Source organism: Chenopodium quinoa, unplaced genomic scaffold, assembly GCF_001683475.1.
Source record: "Chenopodium quinoa cultivar QQ74 unplaced genomic scaffold, ASM168347v1, whole genome shotgun sequence".
Classification (NCBI taxonomy): Eukaryota; Viridiplantae; Streptophyta; class Magnoliopsida; order Caryophyllales; family Amaranthaceae; genus Chenopodium; species Chenopodium quinoa.
The window spans coordinates 5588945-5607189 of NW_018743920.1; the positions used below are offsets into that span (position 1 = coordinate 5588945).

General features: G+C 35.6%; 1 protein-coding gene across 1 annotated transcript; it reads right to left on the reverse strand.

Moving 5' to 3' along the window:
* Positions 1–1197: 1197 nt before the first annotated feature.
* On the reverse strand, positions 1198–17940 carry LOC110688119 (myosin-17-like). Its single transcript, XM_021864807.1, has 39 exons — positions 17533–17940; positions 16232–16360; positions 15270–15413; positions 15004–15149; positions 14714–14870; positions 14541–14599; positions 14248–14407; positions 14014–14163; positions 13764–13900; positions 13542–13688; positions 13357–13458; positions 11860–11917; positions 11681–11782; positions 11491–11528; positions 11224–11350; positions 10973–11143; positions 10134–10265; positions 9864–9973; positions 9577–9637; positions 9097–9274; positions 8501–8706; positions 8228–8347; positions 8045–8143; positions 7730–7951; positions 6569–6708; positions 5738–5855; positions 5603–5653; positions 5448–5519; positions 5166–5336; positions 4284–4439; positions 3910–4110; positions 3313–3450; positions 3161–3231; positions 2971–3070; positions 2838–2894; positions 2694–2750; positions 2516–2596; positions 1932–2014; positions 1198–1835 (listed from the first exon to the last, which is right to left on the reverse strand). The coding sequence occupies exons 1-39, from the start codon at positions 17533–17535 to the stop codon at positions 1712–1714; spliced, it is 4578 nt and encodes a 1525-aa protein (XP_021720499.1). The 5' UTR covers positions 17536–17940; the 3' UTR covers positions 1198–1711.
* Positions 17941–18245: the final 305 nt, after the last annotated feature.

The window sequence follows — 18245 nt, forward strand, 5'->3', positions numbered from 1 at the left end:
TAAAGGGGTTGTTAAACACCGCCAACATTTTAATCATTAACTTTGACATTTGGTGGGTATAAAATATGGATGTCATGTCCTTACTACTTCACCACCACCTTGCTAACACTTCTCCCTCATCGATGACCCACCATCCCTTCTCACCAGCAACTCACCACCTATCCTTCACCATACACCCACTTGCATTGTCTAGTTTGCATGTTCTGCGAATCTTATGTTTCACATGGTCATATTTTAAACAACTACGCAAGTGCATTGTTAGTACTTGAGAATGTTTGTTGTTCTTGGATAGTGGCTTCGAGTTTTGTTGTTAAATAAGCATCCTAATTCATATCAACCTACTTAACTTAGCACAATGAACGATTTAGAGCTAAAAGCAATTCTTAGTCATTATTTATTTATTTTAGTTCTAATATGTTTCAAGATTCTTTAATATTCTACATGTCTTATAAACTACCTGTAACTTTTTATCATATGAGCCTATAAGGCTTACCTATAGGTTTAGGGTAAAACTTGAAAAAGATCTTTTATGTTGGGTTTTGTCTAAGTGAAGCCTTGTGTCAAAAGAATGTAAGAAAATGAAAATCAATGCTATAGTACGCAGTGAAATTGTTTCATTGAACACATTTGTGATATGGGTGCAAGAAGATTTTGAGAAAATGAAAATCAATGTTATAATAGTGAAATTGTTTCATTGTTGTATAAGAACTCATAAACACAATCGTGTTATGAATGTAAAGTGTTTTTGAAATCTCCTCCAACTTTTTCATGAAGAACTAATGAAAAATATTAGAGTTGGCAAATGTGTTGTGTCATTTCATTCTCGTATTGGTGCTTGAAACGGACCTCAACACTAACCCGGTTCATTTAATAAATGTGTCGTGTCGTGTTGACCTATTTTACTAATCGTATCAAAAACCTTTGACACTAACTTGTTTTTTCGATATCCGATTTTCGTGTCAAGTCAACATTTGTCAACTCTCAAAAATAACATTCTAAAATGTATCTACTAATTTCTATTTCTGTAAATTATAACTACAAGTTTCACGCAAATTTTGTGAGCTTTTTTTATCAAAATATGGCAAGCGAAATGAGTTTAAGGGAGTAATAATGACATTAACAAAAGCCTTAGTACTTTCCTAGTTTCTCAATACATGCAACAAACTGACTTCTATGTTTAAGAAGTTGAAAAGGTACTTTGTTAATAAAAACAAAATAAATAAATAGATTGTTTCATTTCCATCAAACTAAATTCTACTTTTTACATCACCATTACACCAAACACATAATGTACATCAATGAGGAGCCACCACAAAAGAAAAGGGATGCTACATTATGACATGATTGACAATGCTCTCATAGCCAGACAATGCACATAATGTAGCTTTGTGCATGGATGATGCAAATTGCATCCCCAAATAAATACCACTTCGGGTAAATATATAAACATAAATTTGTGGCTTCCTATCATTGTCCACACGAAAACATATCCCCCTCAAAAAAATATATTAATGACAAAAAATTAAGATGGAAAAGAAACAGGCAGCCATCATTTTCACTGATGAGGGGAAAAAAAAAAACAGCCCAGACTAAATGAGTGTCTGGACTAGAATTTACAGGAATATACATAGAAGCTTCACAGCAGCGAAGTACATGTGAATGCTTCCCACGGAGCAAGAATAAGGCAACAAGAGGTGTGATAAAAAAAATATCAATCGGATCGTTGCAATAGAAATGCAAAGCCTGAATTCTCACGAAGTAGAGGTGGAGGGTCAACATCGGCCAACTCCACTTGTTCCATAGACTTGGAAATTTCATCCACCGAGAATGGAATGCTGCAGTAATTAATGAGTGGAGCCATGGATTTTCATTATCAAGTCAGTATAAATCTAAGGGGTAGAAAAGTTTAGATGGATTTGAAACACCATTACCTCGAGTCATCATCTAGAAGGAATGAGCTGCTCACAGCATTGTTGGAGTCTTCTGTCATCATGACTCTCATATTCGAAATAACCTACCAGATGACAGATAAGTTTTCAAGTATTAGATCAGTAAACTAATATACAAATCAGTGAAGTTAGGGAAGCAGTGAAGGAAGAACTTTAATGGTGTGTTTGGAGTAACGTGTCTAAAGTGGAGCGTAAAGTATTAATCTGTCCTTATTTAAGTATGGAGTTACGAAAGGGGAAAAAAGGGCGTTGGAGGTGTCCTTTTTCTTTCCCCTTATATAAACCAAATCCTTCCACTATTAAAAAGATGTGAAAGAAAAATGGAAGCAATGCTCCTTCCCTCCCCTCACTTTCCTTCCTCATCCCTTTTAATTTTGCCCTTCTCTCCGTTATTAATAAACAAACACAGCCTAGGTCTTTTTGGAGGAAAAAGGCCACATCAACATTGCAAAAATGCTTTTAAAGGTAGTGCCGTTTAGAGCTTTAATTAAAAAATTAAAAATTAAAAAAAAAAAAGTTAGCTTTGAGACAAAAAAACATTAACATCAGAATTGACTTCCAGTCACCTCAGCAGATACACTGTGTGTTCCATATTTGTCATCCCAATACATTGTACTGATGCGGTACAGCTGTTGTATGCTAAGTGCCTGAAAAATCAGAAAGTTAGAGTGAGTTAAAGGTTATACAGAAACATAAGTTATCAAATTTTCATATATAAGACAATAAAAAAGGATTTGAACTCACTGGACACAAATCATTTGTTATTTCTTTCAAGCTTTTCTTAGGCTTTTGGTGTATAACCTGTTTGTCATCAAATAAGAAAGATACAAATAAGCAAGCTCCCAAGTATTATCAGAGTGAATTTAGAAGAAGATTCATGATGCTGACCAAAAATCCAACGGCTTGTTTTATGTGCTTGAGTTCTTCCCAGGCAGAACCTGCATACTGGTTATAAAAAAACAAGGGGAATTAAAACATTGTACGTAGCACAAGGAACGGAAAGACAGAAACTTGGAAGTACCTCCTCTGTTGCATCATGACACCATTGTTCTAGCTCAGCCAAACCTGCTTTAACGTACTCCCCATTGCTAAATGAGCAGCATTCACGGCGCAGCAGAAGACTGAAGTCATGAACCAAAACTATAGGTCAGTCAAATAACTCTCACAAGTCACAAGCAACTCAGATGCATAAGTATGTAGATAAGGATTACCTATTGAAAAGCTGAACATTGATAAAACAAAATGTCTGTGTAAACACCTTGTGGATGAGGAACGGTGGAACCTGCAAATTCACAATTAGGCAAGGGTGAGCATCTATGCGGAAAAAAAAGGCCATCTTCAAGTTGAAATTTCCTTCACTTACAAAGTTTGCTTTCATAGTGTTCAAATAATTATTTAGGCTTTTGACAATGTTCTGCCAATGAGCAATCAGAGCTTGTTGAGCGACTGCATTGGCCTGAGCACGCCCTTTCACTAAGCTTGCGCGGGAAGTTCTAGGTGCCTGCAGGCAAGTTATATTTATCAAGTAGCCCACAAAAAATGGTTAGCTTCAATCATTTAACCTTGTTCTGTTGTTCACAATCCTACATCACCTCAGGCCAAAGCCAGAGTAGTATCACATGACCACAATCAAAATAGTATAAAATAGGAATTGCACAATAACAAACATGGTTAACCTACTCCTTGAATACATAATCGTCTGTAGATATCAGCTAGCAAATTACCAACATAGTTGATGATTGACAACTATTCTAAGGCAGTTTAACGACAGTATTTTAATTAACCATAGTTAGTCTGTTACAAATTCTAAGTATATAGTTTGTATTGTATATTTGTATCTTCTGTGTGATTTTCAGATCTGTTATCTGCATAAACATTGTAATGATAAGAAAATGTATTTTCATGTTAACATTGCAGCAAGTAATTATACTGTTTGTCTTTCACCAATGAAGCTCCCTACCTGGATGCATAAACCAAGCAGCGGAGAAATTTCCTTTTTCAAATTGTCTCTGATCATTCCATATATCTTCTCAAGGAAAGCAGTAAGTTGCTGTTTGAAAAGCAAAGCAGGATACTTTGCCTCAACCTGACGCAACTCTTCACCAAGAACCCGACCATTGAAAAATGGGAACCCAGCACTTTGTGGAGATGCTCGAAGTCCCTAATTACAAAAGAAGAGAGAAAAATAAGTCCCTAAGTACAAAAAAAAGAGAGAAATATATGTAATAAATATCAAGCACCAACAGGTTTTTTTTTTTTTTGGTTGGGGGGGGGGGGTGGAAATGTTTACTCCCAAGTTGTTTGGTCATGATTGAAGAAAAAATAGCAGCTTACCTGAGACACCCTACCAAATAAAGAAGCTGAAGAAGCTCTCCTTCGATGTGGAGTTAGGCTTGCAGCCCCACTTGCTTTTAAGGTGCGTTGAAGCAGCAATAGCAATGTGGCTGAATTGGATAACCAGTAGGACAGCACATCAGTGTTATCCTGGGTCTTCAGTCAGTAAGATTCAGAAAATTAGTTGAGTTGAAGTTCAAAAAATGCAAATTAGTGAAAGGAGAAATATGAATCAAATTTTTTTCACAGTGACCAAGATCACAAACAGGCAAATTGGATTGAAGTCGTGTGTTCCACATTTTTAGAAAATAAAAAGTAATCTTGTCATCTCTATAAAACTTAATGTGCTATACTATGCACCCAATATCTTAAAACCTCACAGCCTGTGGCAAAGTAATGGGGCATTTAGGTGTACACTGCACATATTGCTTATACATACTAGCTCTGTTCCTTTTAGTTGGGTACCTTAAAACCTCATAGCCTGTGGCAAAGTAATGGGGCATCTAGGTGTACACTGCATATTGCTTAAACATACTAGCTCTGTTCCTTTTAGTTGGGTACATTTGCCTTTTCTTCTGTTTCCACAAACTATTTGTTTTTTTTTTCACTTTAAATAAACCTCCACTTACAACACTCACTAGTGTGTGTGTGTGTGTGTGTGCGCGCGCGCGGGTGTGCGCTACTAGTTATCCTACATAAACCCCATTACAACACTCTCCACGAGCCTCCTTAGTATACACATGAGTCAAGACCCAAAGGGAAATTGTTCCACAAAAAACACTACACAATATAGGAAGTACACATCCTTCACAAAAGAGTAAAGAGAGGGAAAATGGGGATAGGAAAGATCTTCTGACAAATAAATGTAATGTGAGACCACACCTCAATAGCAGCAGATATCGTTTGAATGATGCGATCAAATATATTTGTTCTCTCAACCTCAAATGATCGCCATTTTAGAAGAGATTTGTATATCAAACATGCAGCAATAGGCCTGCCTTTAGAGAACCCCAGATCTTGCGATATACACTTTATCAGAAGATCATGGTTCTCCTGGAAACAAAATAATGTCCAAGCATAGGGAATGTTCAGTTCCAGAACACCAAAAGAAAACGTATCACACCTATAAATAAATTAATTTATACTTGATCTTATGTTTATTACCTGTTGCTTCTCACTGAGGAATTTCTGGGGCTTGGCTTCACTCTCGGGTGTGTAAGGTACCGGAGAAAGTGCCTAATTTTTCAACAATTGAATCAGAATAGGAGACAGGAACGGGCATGAAAGCATACTTCCTGGAGTGTTAGTGGTAGTCTTACCGACACTCTTCTAAATTCTCCATCGACAATATTCCCATTCTCTGGAGTCCTCTGAAACCATAAATAAACATGTAGATCAACAGAGGCCATTAACATGATACATGCAAAAGAGTAAAATGTGAATGCCAAGAATACCTGTATAATTGTTGTCTTCGGCCGAGCAGCTAAAGCTTTTCCAGTTGGAGATATGGCCACTGCTTGTTGGCGAAGTACTTGGTTTTCAGATTCTAAATTTGAGACCATTTCTTCAAGCCTGAATGCGAGAAGACACATAATTTAGTGAATTTCATAATGCAATATGAAAGCACAGTCAATGTTGTATATTCAAATCTACAACCATGTCTATCCTCACAGACTACAATGTATGCTCAGTAATTTTTTTTGTCACTGTTAAACTGAGTTTCACCAAATTGGTTATCCTATCTGGCAAAGTCGTGTTGTTCACTTTTCCAATCCTTCAGCAAGTGTACTCTGCTGGTCTACTAAAGAACAAACATATACTAGCAGCTGTTTTGTATAAGCCACATATCCAATGCTCTAAGAACCCCCCCCCCTTCTTTTTATATACAGCAAAGGAATTGTACTCATTAAAATGAGATCATACACAAAGGAGACGACATCCCTTGGGTAATACATAACACAATTTCAAGAAATCAGAAAACTAAATGAGCCGTCCAATTCCGTTGGATATCGAAGCATGCTGAATTGCTGACAACACAAAGCAAAGGTATGATTGGAATTTTATAGCTGTTGATATATGGAAAAAAAATATTCATAGATGGAGGCTTCAGAAATTCAGTCTCAATGTCAAACTAAATGAGCACTAATAGACCTAGAATATAGATTTAGGAAACTAAGAGTGACTTTTCAGATCCCATCCCATAAAGGGATTTGTAAAGAGGTTACTCAGTTCAAATGTTTAATAAAGAATTCGAACCAGACTACTTTGAGAAGTTCACTGCTAACCTCTGCATTGATTCTTGGAACTGATTTGCTTTTTTCTCTGCCTCCTCTAGCTTCTGATTTAGTTCTTCATTTCTGGTCAGCATCGTTGCATAAGATTGCTTCATCTCTTCCTTTGACTGTTTCTCCGACTGCAGCAAAGCCTGCACCCAATCATGACAGCCTTAGGGAACTGTTGCACGTCCAAAAAGATAAGAGTATCTACAATTAGAATCTAGATTATTGAACTTGGCCAGGTATTAGAGCTCAATTGTTGGTTCTAGTTGCATAAGCTGTGAATTTAAGCTTGACTATAAGCCAACTTCCAAGTTCATAAGGGATAAAGACCAAAAGGAAAAAATTAAATGTGTTGCCCTAGACAAACTCCCATGCTGATGCTTGAAATCATAGAATCATTGCTTGACAATACAATATACCATCATTCATAATCCACCGACCAGATAGGTAAGCAGCATTATTATTGATAACACTTTTTTACAAGTAAACTGAAAGGTTATTAATGATCCTTTATCAGCTATTCGTTTTCCATGGTTACTCAATAATGCTCACATTTCAGCACAAGAAGACTGAGCTTAACCAAACATCAATTTCAAAGTGGTCCTCATGTAACTTTTACTTGGATAATAATGGAATACATAAAAAGCATGACTCATAGAACAAAAAACTGTCAGAGCAAGAAAATACAGTATAGTCTAATTCCCAATGTCACCGATAAAATTCTTTAAGCAATATAGATGTAATACACAAGAAACGCATGGATTTTCTTCTGAAAGGGGTAGCTTTCTAGCAACCTCACCTTGACCAAGTAATGGAATACATAAAAGCATGACTCATAGAACAAAAAACTGTCAGAGCAAGAAAATACAGTATAGTCTAATTCCCAATGTCACCGATAAAATTCTTTAAGCAATATAGATGTAATACACAAGAAACGCATGGATTTTCTTCTGAAAGGGGTAGCTTTCTAGCAACCTTACCTTGACCGTTTCAAGTAATGGAATACATAAAAGCAGGACTCATAGAACAAAAAAACTGTCAGAGCAAGAAAATACAGTATAGTCTAATTCCCAATGTCACCGATAAAATTCTTTAAGCAATATAGATGTAATACACAAGACACGCATGGATTTTCTTCTGAAAGGGGTAGCTTTCTAGCAACCTTACCTTGACCGTTTCAAGTTCAGCAGTCAATGAATCAATCTTCTCAGTGTCCTGAATAATAACAGGAGTTTCTTTAATAACAGGTGGTGCTTCCGCAATTGCTTTCCTAGCAGCCTCTCTTTCTTTAATGGCCATCGCTTTAGCTTCTTCAAGCTGTAGTTGCATGGTATGTAATGCTTCCTTTAGCTTCATAGTCTCTTGGGCTTTTGCCTCCTCATGGTCAGTCTGCAATGTGGAGATCCCATAGATTTATAAGACTAAATCAATAGAATCTATTCTCAGGAAATATAGTATTAAGATAACTTCCAAGAATAATACCCGCAAACGCTTCTCAAGTTGTAACCGCCACGTCAGTTCCTCTACACGCTTTTCAAGCTTATCTTTGGCTTCTTTAAGGGCTCCTGTTTCTTTTGCAGCCTAACAAATTCAAAGCAATAGTTAAACATGCAAGATAAAAAAGCATTGAGGAGTAAATCATAGAAAAAAGATCAATGTTTGAACCATTTTGAGCTTTCTGAGCTCCTTTCTTGCAACTCTGCACCTCCATCCACATTGTGTAGCAATAGCTGCCTTGTATAATTTCTTGTAATAAGCATAAGAATGGTGGCAACGCCACTTGGCCTGAAATTAGGGATCAAGGTTATCTAAACACGGGGAAAAAATTCAGGTTTGTCTCATACTGTAATTTGAATTGTTAGAGAATGTACCCACTACTCACACTAAATGAATGCAGCAATAAAATTTTAAACAAAAATCACCAAACGTCGAAAGTACCTGGATATGAATGGCTGCTTTTGTCTGTTTCTTCATCCTAAATTCTAGGCAGGCAGTCATTGTTCTTAATCCTGTCTGCAAGGTGATAGCAGATAACCGTAATTCCAAATAAGCTTTTCTGGCCACATGCTGCCGGAACTTTGTCTGAATTCGTAGAGCTGCAGCCTCACGCCGCAATTGTTCATACTGCTTACAAGCCATACTGTCTGCAAAAGACATCATTCATATTAGAACTCCAAGATCAGGAGCAAAACTTGAGAAGACATCACAGTGCAAACCGAAAACATTTTCCAGATTATAGGAAATAATGTAGTGCTTTTGGGAGATATGAAGTATGATTTAGATTGAAATCCCTCATCGCAAAGATATCAAACTTTGTCTTTCTTAAACATGCAACCAACTCACAAGGTGCACAGACAAGACACTGGATATTTACATCTATGAAAGCATCGATTTAAATGAAGATAAGTTAATTTTTTAATAAATTCTTGATGCTTCCAGCAAAAGACCAGGCCCATCAAAAAGAAACATTTCTTCAGCTGTAAATTGGCAAAAAATTTGCAGAAAGCAAGCAAATCCAGAGCAAAGCAACATACATCGACATAAAGCCTGCAATTGAATAGCAGAATCCCGAAGAGCCACAAAATCCTTGCGAGCAATATAAGTGCGAATCCTCCGCTGCATCTTCCTTGCTGCATTTCCAAGTACTTCAGCCCTTCTAGCATCCAATTCAGCCATCTGGCCTGCTCTTAAGAAAACTTTTGTCTTGCCTATCTGTCAGAAACATAACAAAGATGATTAATAACAAAACTAAAAACATAAGTGAAAAACAAGAAGCAACTACGCAAAGACAATACAGGCAGAGGTGTAGGTGCATGTATAATAACAAATCAACCAGATCTTTCCATGGTTTCTTCTCCTTTTGCTTGAACACCTTAATTCCATAAGTTATGGTTTCTCCAAATAAAAATACAAATAATCTCATGAACAAGAATCTCAACAACACTTCCAATTCAGTCAATTTAGAGAGCCAGACAAGCCACACTACTAGAAATAACCAAAGATTACAATGATACCTGGTATCCTTGCAATCCCATTTTATCAAGAATCATCTGACATGCAACCTTGTCATCATAACTGCAATGAGGGAATTGGAATTAAAAAAAAAAAAAACACTTTTGCTTGTGAATAGAAGATTGGACTTCCTTATGACACTCATTCGTAGTACTATGCTACAGATTCAAAGATATGTCATACTTCCAAAAGAAAACTGATTAACAGTAAAGGCATACAAAAACAAGATGTATAGTTGACAATTAGAAAGCAAAAAACAATGAGATTATTTGGATATGAGATGACTTACTTTCCTTCCAGTGCTTCTGGTGCAAGGACTCCAAAACGTAAAAGGAACTCATAGAATGTCTTTCTAGTAGGATATCCCGCACAGCTTATCCTGATTGCCTCAAGGACACCCTGAAATTTGGGGGTCCAAAAATTAAGTTTATTAAGGATAAAAGCAATTAAAAAAAAATGAATTCCTGAATTGATAGCGTCCAAAAAAATAAGGAAAAAAAAGACCGCCAAAACCTTTCTCCATTCCAAAAGAGTTAAAAGTCTAAAAAGCAAAACTTACACCACATCGTAATTGTTGGATGACGTTGACATTCTCAAAAATGGCAGGCTTCAATGCATTATTTGGCTTCACACACCTTATATAGTGAGGTTCAGTTGCACTCAATGTCTCCATCAAAGATTGAAGTTGCAGCTGCAATGCATAACATACTTATCAATAAATAAATAACTTACAATAGCCACTATCATATTATAAGTGGACCATAAACAAGAATTTTGCAATAAAAAATCAAGAAAGCAAAAAATACATTGGCTGTTAACTAGTAATCGCAATGTTTCAGAATAAAGACATCTGCAGAGAGCAATTTTTCCTTTTTTTTTTTTTTTGTTGAAGAAACTGCAGAGAACAAATTGACATATCATATAATAAGAGATTGCACATAGAATATAGCATCAAATACAAGTACTTAGTAGTACCACTATTACAAACATACAAACTAACAGCACAAGACCTTAACTATGGAAATCAGTTGACTAAGAGAATCAATCATTTTAGTCCCAATAAAACAGTTTTATGCTAACTGTTGTGGACATTTCTGATCATATTCAATGCAAAGTATCAATGGCAGCATAGCTGTCAAATTATGTCTATCAGCTACACACACACACACAAAAGAAATAGAAAAAATAAAAAAAAAAATACCGGCAAACAGTGTAAAATCATGTTTCCATAAGAACACTAAAGTTTCATCACCGATATATTAAGTATAAAACACTATGAAAGGCAAGAATCTTCTATGATCCCCATACTCTTTGCTGATGGGGAAAACGGGGCCACAAAACGCACATTGAAATTATGCTTTAGATCACACACACACACACAAAAGAAGAAATGCAGACCTTGAATCTTGAACCAATTGAAGAAAACTTGGATGACTTTGATGAATCCTCTGGCAGTGGAGGAAAGAGTGCAGCAACGAAATCACATTTGGCGGCAGTCAGCAAAACTTGATGTTCTGCAACTACGTAATCTTTATTTTTATCTAGAAACTGATCAGCTTGGTAAGTAACCTGAGAAAACAGCAGGATATTTGAGTTTGTTGCAACAAGAATGATGCACCAAAAGGATGTCACAAGCCAAGAGAACATACCTCCCCAGCATAGTGAGATATAATAAAATCTGTGCGAGAAAGTTTTGGTTTTGTAAAGCGTTTGTTTTTCTGAAAGGTCTGGTACAACTTCTGAGCAAAAGTTTCATGTGTAGACTTAGGGAACATGCTGCAAACAATAATATCATTATCTTCTTCTGTTGAGGATCACGCGTTATTGGAGAAGCACAAAAGGAAAAGTGAATTTTTTTTCATTTAGTCGGATTATATGATTTAGAACAAATAACATTGATGGTTATCCTTTCATACCAGGCTTCATCAAGCAGGGAAATGATTCCTCCAGGTTTCTGTAGAGGATAAGTCAGTTATATAATCTAAATAATCAAATATAAGTTGACATACATGATACTCTAAATAATAAAGAAAAAAAAAAGGTTTAGATATAGTATATAAAAGCAGAAAGATGTTGTCACCAATTTAAGGAACAACCATAACACACCTTCTCAATTAGATCCAGTACATCCTGGTTATCAACAAATTCTATGTAGCTCCAATCAATCTCTTCTTTGGAGTATTCTTCTTGCTCCATCTTGAAGACATGCTGCAAATGTGTATTTATGAGTAAATTGCTCATTTTCGATCCATAATCCAGCACAATGACAAAAAGGGAAGACTAACCTGGTTGAAATGCTGCTGCAGTTTCTCATTAGTAAAATTGATGCAAAATTGCTCAAAACTGTTTCACAATAAAATAAATAAATAAATTAAATAAACAAAATAAAGATTAATGGAGCAAGGAGCCAAGGAAACAACTACATACATAGAGGATAGGAAGTTTTCCCATAGCTCTGACTTCCCTTTCATAACCTCTCACAACAAGTACAACCAAGTTTCAACTAGAGCTATAAGCCTATTAATGAGCAAGGAAACAGCAACCTACAAAGAGGACAGGAAGTTTTTCTATAGTTCTGGCCCTATCCTGGTCTCTCACAAAAGTCACAATAAGTATAATCAAGTCTTAACTTGAGCTATAACGCTATAAATGTAACCAAACAGATCTGGCATAGCGAACCCAAAGTTTAAAATATCAAAGCACAGCTTGAGGCCATAAGCTAGTTTGCCTTTACCCGGGCCATTAGATGAGCCAAGTCTTGAACCAAGTCCGATAGAGTGCAGAAAAGCTTAATCTTAATTTTTGTATAAGCACACAATTAAATATATACTACCTCTAGTTAGAAATAGTTGCACCAGTTTGGGTTTTTACACTATTTATATGTTAACTTTGACCCCGTTTTTTGACTAATACTTCCTATGTTTCTTATTACATGCAACAATTTTCATGTCACGCTTGACAATGTATCATCTCAATCACTAATATCTTTATCAATTAGTAAAAATTATTATACTTTGATATGATGAAATCATAAATTGGGGTGTATACGACAAGATCTCACATGACTATATGTTTCCTTTATTAAAAATTACCAAGCTAGTCAAAGAGCATGTAAATAGTGCATAAGTCAAAGTGTTGCATGTAAAAAGATACAGAGGAAGTATAAAAAAAATAGAAATTGTTGCATATAAAAAAAATTAAAAAATTGGGTTAGTCTCAATATTATTTTCAAAATCTTTTTTTTAGTTTGTAGATAATGATAAATAATAATGGTCAAAATTGTTCAATGACAAACATGAAAGTCAAATTGCTGTAGCTATTTCTAAATGAAGGGAATACATAGGAGCAATGTATAGCATGAGCCAACCTTTGCGCCTAGTACTAGTATTAAAAGAACCAAACCAAGCTTGAGCTCGATCTCACACTTGGCAAGCTCTAAGGCTTTAGCTAATATTGAGCCTAAAAACGTCAAAACTGGAAGTTGGGCATCTACAAGAAAAGGCATCCCCCTAAGATCACGTTGCTCAGTATTCAAATAAAGTGTAGAAGAAACAGCTTTCCCCTGAATCCTTAACAATCCTTTAAAATAATCACCACATGCATCAAGAAATGTGTAAAACAACAACAAAATGATTCCCTAGTATCACCGTTGAATGGAAATGTGTGCATCAATTTTGATTGATAGTTCCTTTACCAGTGTAGATGTGCCATAATTTTGAGATACATCTGTTACCATATATTTATTAGAAAAGGGGGGGAGGGGGGGTGGGGGCAAAATTCACCTGTTGAACTTGAAACTTTCAAAACCATAGATATCAAGAACCCCAATAATTGATTTTGAATGTGGGTCCTGTCCAATTGAAACGTTGATTTTCTCCACTATCCTGTATCATAAAAGAAAAGTATTTAATTTAACAAAACCGTAACCTGAGCGGGAAAGAATATTTTAGTGAAGGTGGCTTGATACCAATCAAACAAACGAGAGTATATTGTCTTAGCCAACGCATCCCTGCTAGCCAGAGCATTAACAGGATCAAGAGTCCTTGTAATCACTTCTTCAGGTGTCACCATGACACGCTTTATCAATGCATCTTCCAAGCTCTGGGCATCACACCTACCAACAACCCGGAATATTAGCAGGTTTCACTATTTACAGAACAAAGAAGACCAGTTGATAATATATATATACCTAAGGAGTTCTGCAGTCATATTGAGGTGAAACCTAGACTTTTCATCCTTGATAGCAGAGGAATCAATATCATCTCCCTTAACAAAATTAATATTACCAAGATGAAGAACTGCAGCCACAACCCTAAAGATAGCTTCCTGGAGAAAAATTGTTTAGTTTTAGTATAAGAAATTTCATTTCCCTGTAAAAAAAAAAAAAAAAAAAAAAAAAAAAAAAAAAAAAAAAAAAACTTGCTACGGAAAACACTGACCTGTTCCTCCTCACTGATCCCAACTATATCCATAGCTCTCCTGAGTTCTAGATACTCATGAGCATCATTTACTCCTTCCAGCTCATAACAACTTGATTGATTTAAGTAGTGAAATGATTTTGGGTTCCCCAACTTGTATTTCTCAATCTCCTGAAACACAATGCATCAGCTCATGAATACAGATGTGGCAGATATGGAAAAAAGATAATCTCATAGCATAGAACAGCAAATTACCTCAGTTGGAGCAGAACAAAGAAGATAAAAGCAATGGTAATTCCTCTCAGGGTCTGAAATTTGGCAGACGCGTGATCTCTCAAGAAGATAAGTTCTGATCGCCGCACCAGATATCCTTCCACTCTTGTCAAACTGGATTTCAACAAATTTACCAAATCGACTACAGTACCGTGGATAAAGTGAACAAACAAAATAAGAAATTAGAAAAAAAAATTTGTGGAAATATTAAGGCAGCCATGATAATTAATAATAAAGAACAAATCAAAATTCTCCTTTCCATATATAAATCACACCTGGAATTATTGTTCCTGACCGTTTTTGCATTACCAAATGCTTCAAGTACTGGGTTTGACTGCGTTCCAAACACCGTGCAAAAGCATCAATGTTGATGTTAGATAAAACAGAAAGAGTATATGCAGAATAATAGCTGGAAAGAGATAGTACAGGCAGATATTAATTCATTTACCTCAAGAACTTGTTGCTCAACAGTTCTTCCCTCCACTCCGGATCGACCACCCAAATAAGCCAGATATCTCATAAGCATCTTTGTTGTTTCTGTTTTACCGGCACCACTCTCTCCACTAACAAGAATAGAATTGCTCCTTCCCTCATTAATCATCGCCCTATTTTCTCATTGATGACCAACTTTGTTAGAATTAAAATATAAAAGCTAGAAACATTTGTTGCATTATGTGTGTATCACAATTTGAAAGAATACAAAAATCTTAAGCAACTGCAAGGGGAAGAAGAATCAACCTGTATGCAACATCACCAATCGCAAAAACATGAGGACTCAACTCCCCTAGACTTGCCCCTTTATATTGTTGCATCATGTGTGTATCATACAAATGTGGTAGTCTTTGAAAGGGGTTCACAGCGATAAGGATATTGCCAGTATATGTCTGGAAAACATTCTCCATTAGTATTCCTTTAATAGTTCTCTCTTCTACACTTTGCCATAGAGCAGATGATTTGTATCTAATCAAAACCACATATGAAAAGAACTAACTTTCTATACTTACATATATTTCATTTAATTCATATCTAGTAGCCAAGTTTTGTAAGACACCAGGTTCATGTAGATAAGAAAGTCTTGTCATGTCATCAACTCCTGCAGGTGGAGCTTCAGTATCCTTCGGAAACACCTTAGAAATCTTAGTGACAACCTAAAGCAAAAGGGAGCAGAAGTCAAAATTTGGCAGAAATATTTTTCAGCTTTAGAGCAGACAACTGTAACACAAAAGGCAAATAATGAAAGCTGCATTATATTTCCAAATCAAACCTATTCACATAGCATCTCGAATATGATAAGCTAGCATTTTGGGTTTGCAAACAGGGATCAATACCAACTAATACTAAGGCAGGAAGTTTTCCGGTGAGACATAATCATATTATCCTTGTATGAGCAGCCCATGTTTTTTAACTAACAAAGCTCCACATGGAAGCTTATATAACTCATAAATAGATAAATGGATGAAATTATAACCAAGTAGGCTAGCACTGAACATGCTATTTGGTTTTCTAACTCACATCTGAGGAGCATTCTAGCTAAAATATTACAAAAGAAGTTTAAGTAGATCCAAAGATGAAGTTTGTCAGTTCAATTTCCCTGTTGTGAGGACTTCCTATGATTGAACATAATGCAAGCTAAGAAAACATATGCATTTGAAGCCCAAAACTTTTCTTGAATGATAGTTTCCAAAAATATAATTTGATGTTATTCACTAGAAACTGTAGAAAGTTTTGACTAAGGGACCAAATAAAGTTCTCACGTGACAGGGATGTCAAGAATGGTGTATTTTTTTTTTTTTCTGGAAGACTATGCACTTCTGCATAGCAATTGCTACACAGTGTTTTGTGTTAGCCCAACTATGCACTTCTGCATAACAATTGCTATACATTGTTTTGTATTAGCCCACCTATGGTATAATGACAAGTTCTTAAAAGATATATGAAGCACATAACTCCATGTTAAAGAACTTACTGTTTTTCCATTTGTAGTACGAACATGAACCTCATCACCGTTGATTCGAGTAACTTCTCCATCTATCCACGCTAACTTAGGATCTTCCACCCATACAAGGGAGCCGATTATTATATTCACAGATGAAGCCTGCAACAAGAAAGCAGCACACTCTGTCATTCTTGGACCGAACAGCTAAAACCCGGAATACTTTCATTAAACAATTTGCGAAACACCTACACTATGAAACTCATAAAACAACATCAGAAACACCCATAAGGATTCCCGCAACAAAATAGGTCTCCGTGTCCAAGACCAAGAAGCTCATCTTCATATGATGCCAGTTACTATTGCACCACATTCCCCACTAGAGAGTGTGAAGTAGATAAGAGCAATGTAAAAATGCTTGTAGCTCCCTATTTAATGGTTTAGAAAAATTATACGCCAGGGATGTACATAGCAAAGAGCAATCCTTTTAATATCTAAGCCTGATACAACTATACAAGGTCATGAATCAGCACACACCAAAACTCATTTAACAAACATTCCGCTCAAAGCATACCACCACCGTAATAACAAGCTTAATTAAAACTCTGTATCTATCATTGCAGTTATAATAAATGATTCAGCTTTTTGCCTAACTGAACATTTACCTAAAAGATGTGCCAAAGCCCAACAATTTATATCCATTCTTGTAGTTACCATATACAAGTTGGGGATTATAAAAAAACTAACAAGAAAACAGTAATAACCCCGCATTCCGACCATAACATAACATTGCAAGCTCAGACATATTACTACATGAAAAGATTATACCAAAAAAAGACACCATTTTCATTTCTGTTTCTCTGCAAAACACCAAGGCAATGAACGCCCTCGGATATCGAAACAACAAACAAATTCCACTTCCCCTTGTACTACCTAAAATACAGTTGTACATATGCATTTCAATTCAGCACAAAGCAAAAATTTCAAACTTCAACATAAACGCTAACTCGGATATCGAAACAACAAACAAATTCCACTTCCCCTAGTAGCTAATATACAGTTATACGTATGCATTTCAATCCAGCACAAAGCAAAAAAATTCAAACTTCAACATAAAAGCTAAACAAAGCAGGAGTTTCAAAAAATACACACAAATTCAAATAAAATTTGATATAAACAACAAACACTATCATACCCTATAATAATTTACTATTAAACCTACCAACCAAATCAATCAAATGAGCTCAATAACCTACAATAACTATTATTTCATCCCTAAAATTTCCCAAATTTTCTTAAATTAATAAAAATAAATAAAGGGGCTTAGAAATTACCATTTGTGTTGAGCAAGAAATACGATTGTGTTTCTCCACCAATCTTCAACTCATTTGAAGGACCCACCAACTAATTCAACTAGCTCAACTGAAATTGAGTAAACAAGCTCGCAGATCAGCCCAGAAAAAGAACACCCAGAAGCTTAAATTTCAAGTTTTTTGCAGAAAAAACTCGAATTACAAGAAAGAAATTAAATTTTTGTGATTATGCTTGAAAATTGAAAATAATACTTGTAGTAAAAGTATTTGAAAACAATTTTAAATTAAATAAATAAATAAATTCCTTTTTATTTTAATTTATCTTTCTCTTTCGCAGTATGCTCTACGGCTCTACCCAGGTTGTGTGTGTGTTTTGCAGTCTGATTTTCTCTCTCTTAAGAATCTGGGTGAACTAAGAGGGGCAAAGTAGAGACAAATCGAGATTAGAGCAAGATTAATGTGATTAATTACTAATTAATTTTGTAATTACTATTTTTTGAAAATAAATTGTTTGGGGAGTTTTTGTATTGGATGAAATGACGGAATTAGCCTTGTTTGTCTTTGAAATCCTTAGGAAAGGGTTGGGGCAAAATTGAACCAACGGTCAATAGGATTATAGGAAGGATGCCACAATAATTTGAAAACAATGCATGTGTATAATTAGATAGGTTAAATTGTAATTGTGTAGACATTTATTTAGGAAGTATGAAATTGCCATATTATTATACTAGGTG

Bases quoted from the DNA above. Each gene is read 5' to 3' on its own strand.
- LOC110688119 (XM_021864807.1), bottom strand. The intron at 13,689-13,763 runs GTATATATATAT...GGTTGTTGGTAG, and splicing joins ATGACTGCAGAACTCCTTAG to GTGTGATGCCCAGAGCTTGG. The intron at 10,266-10,972 runs GTCTGCATTTCT...TATGCATTGCAG, and splicing joins CAATTGGTTCAAGATTCAAG to CTGCAACTTCAATCTTTGAT.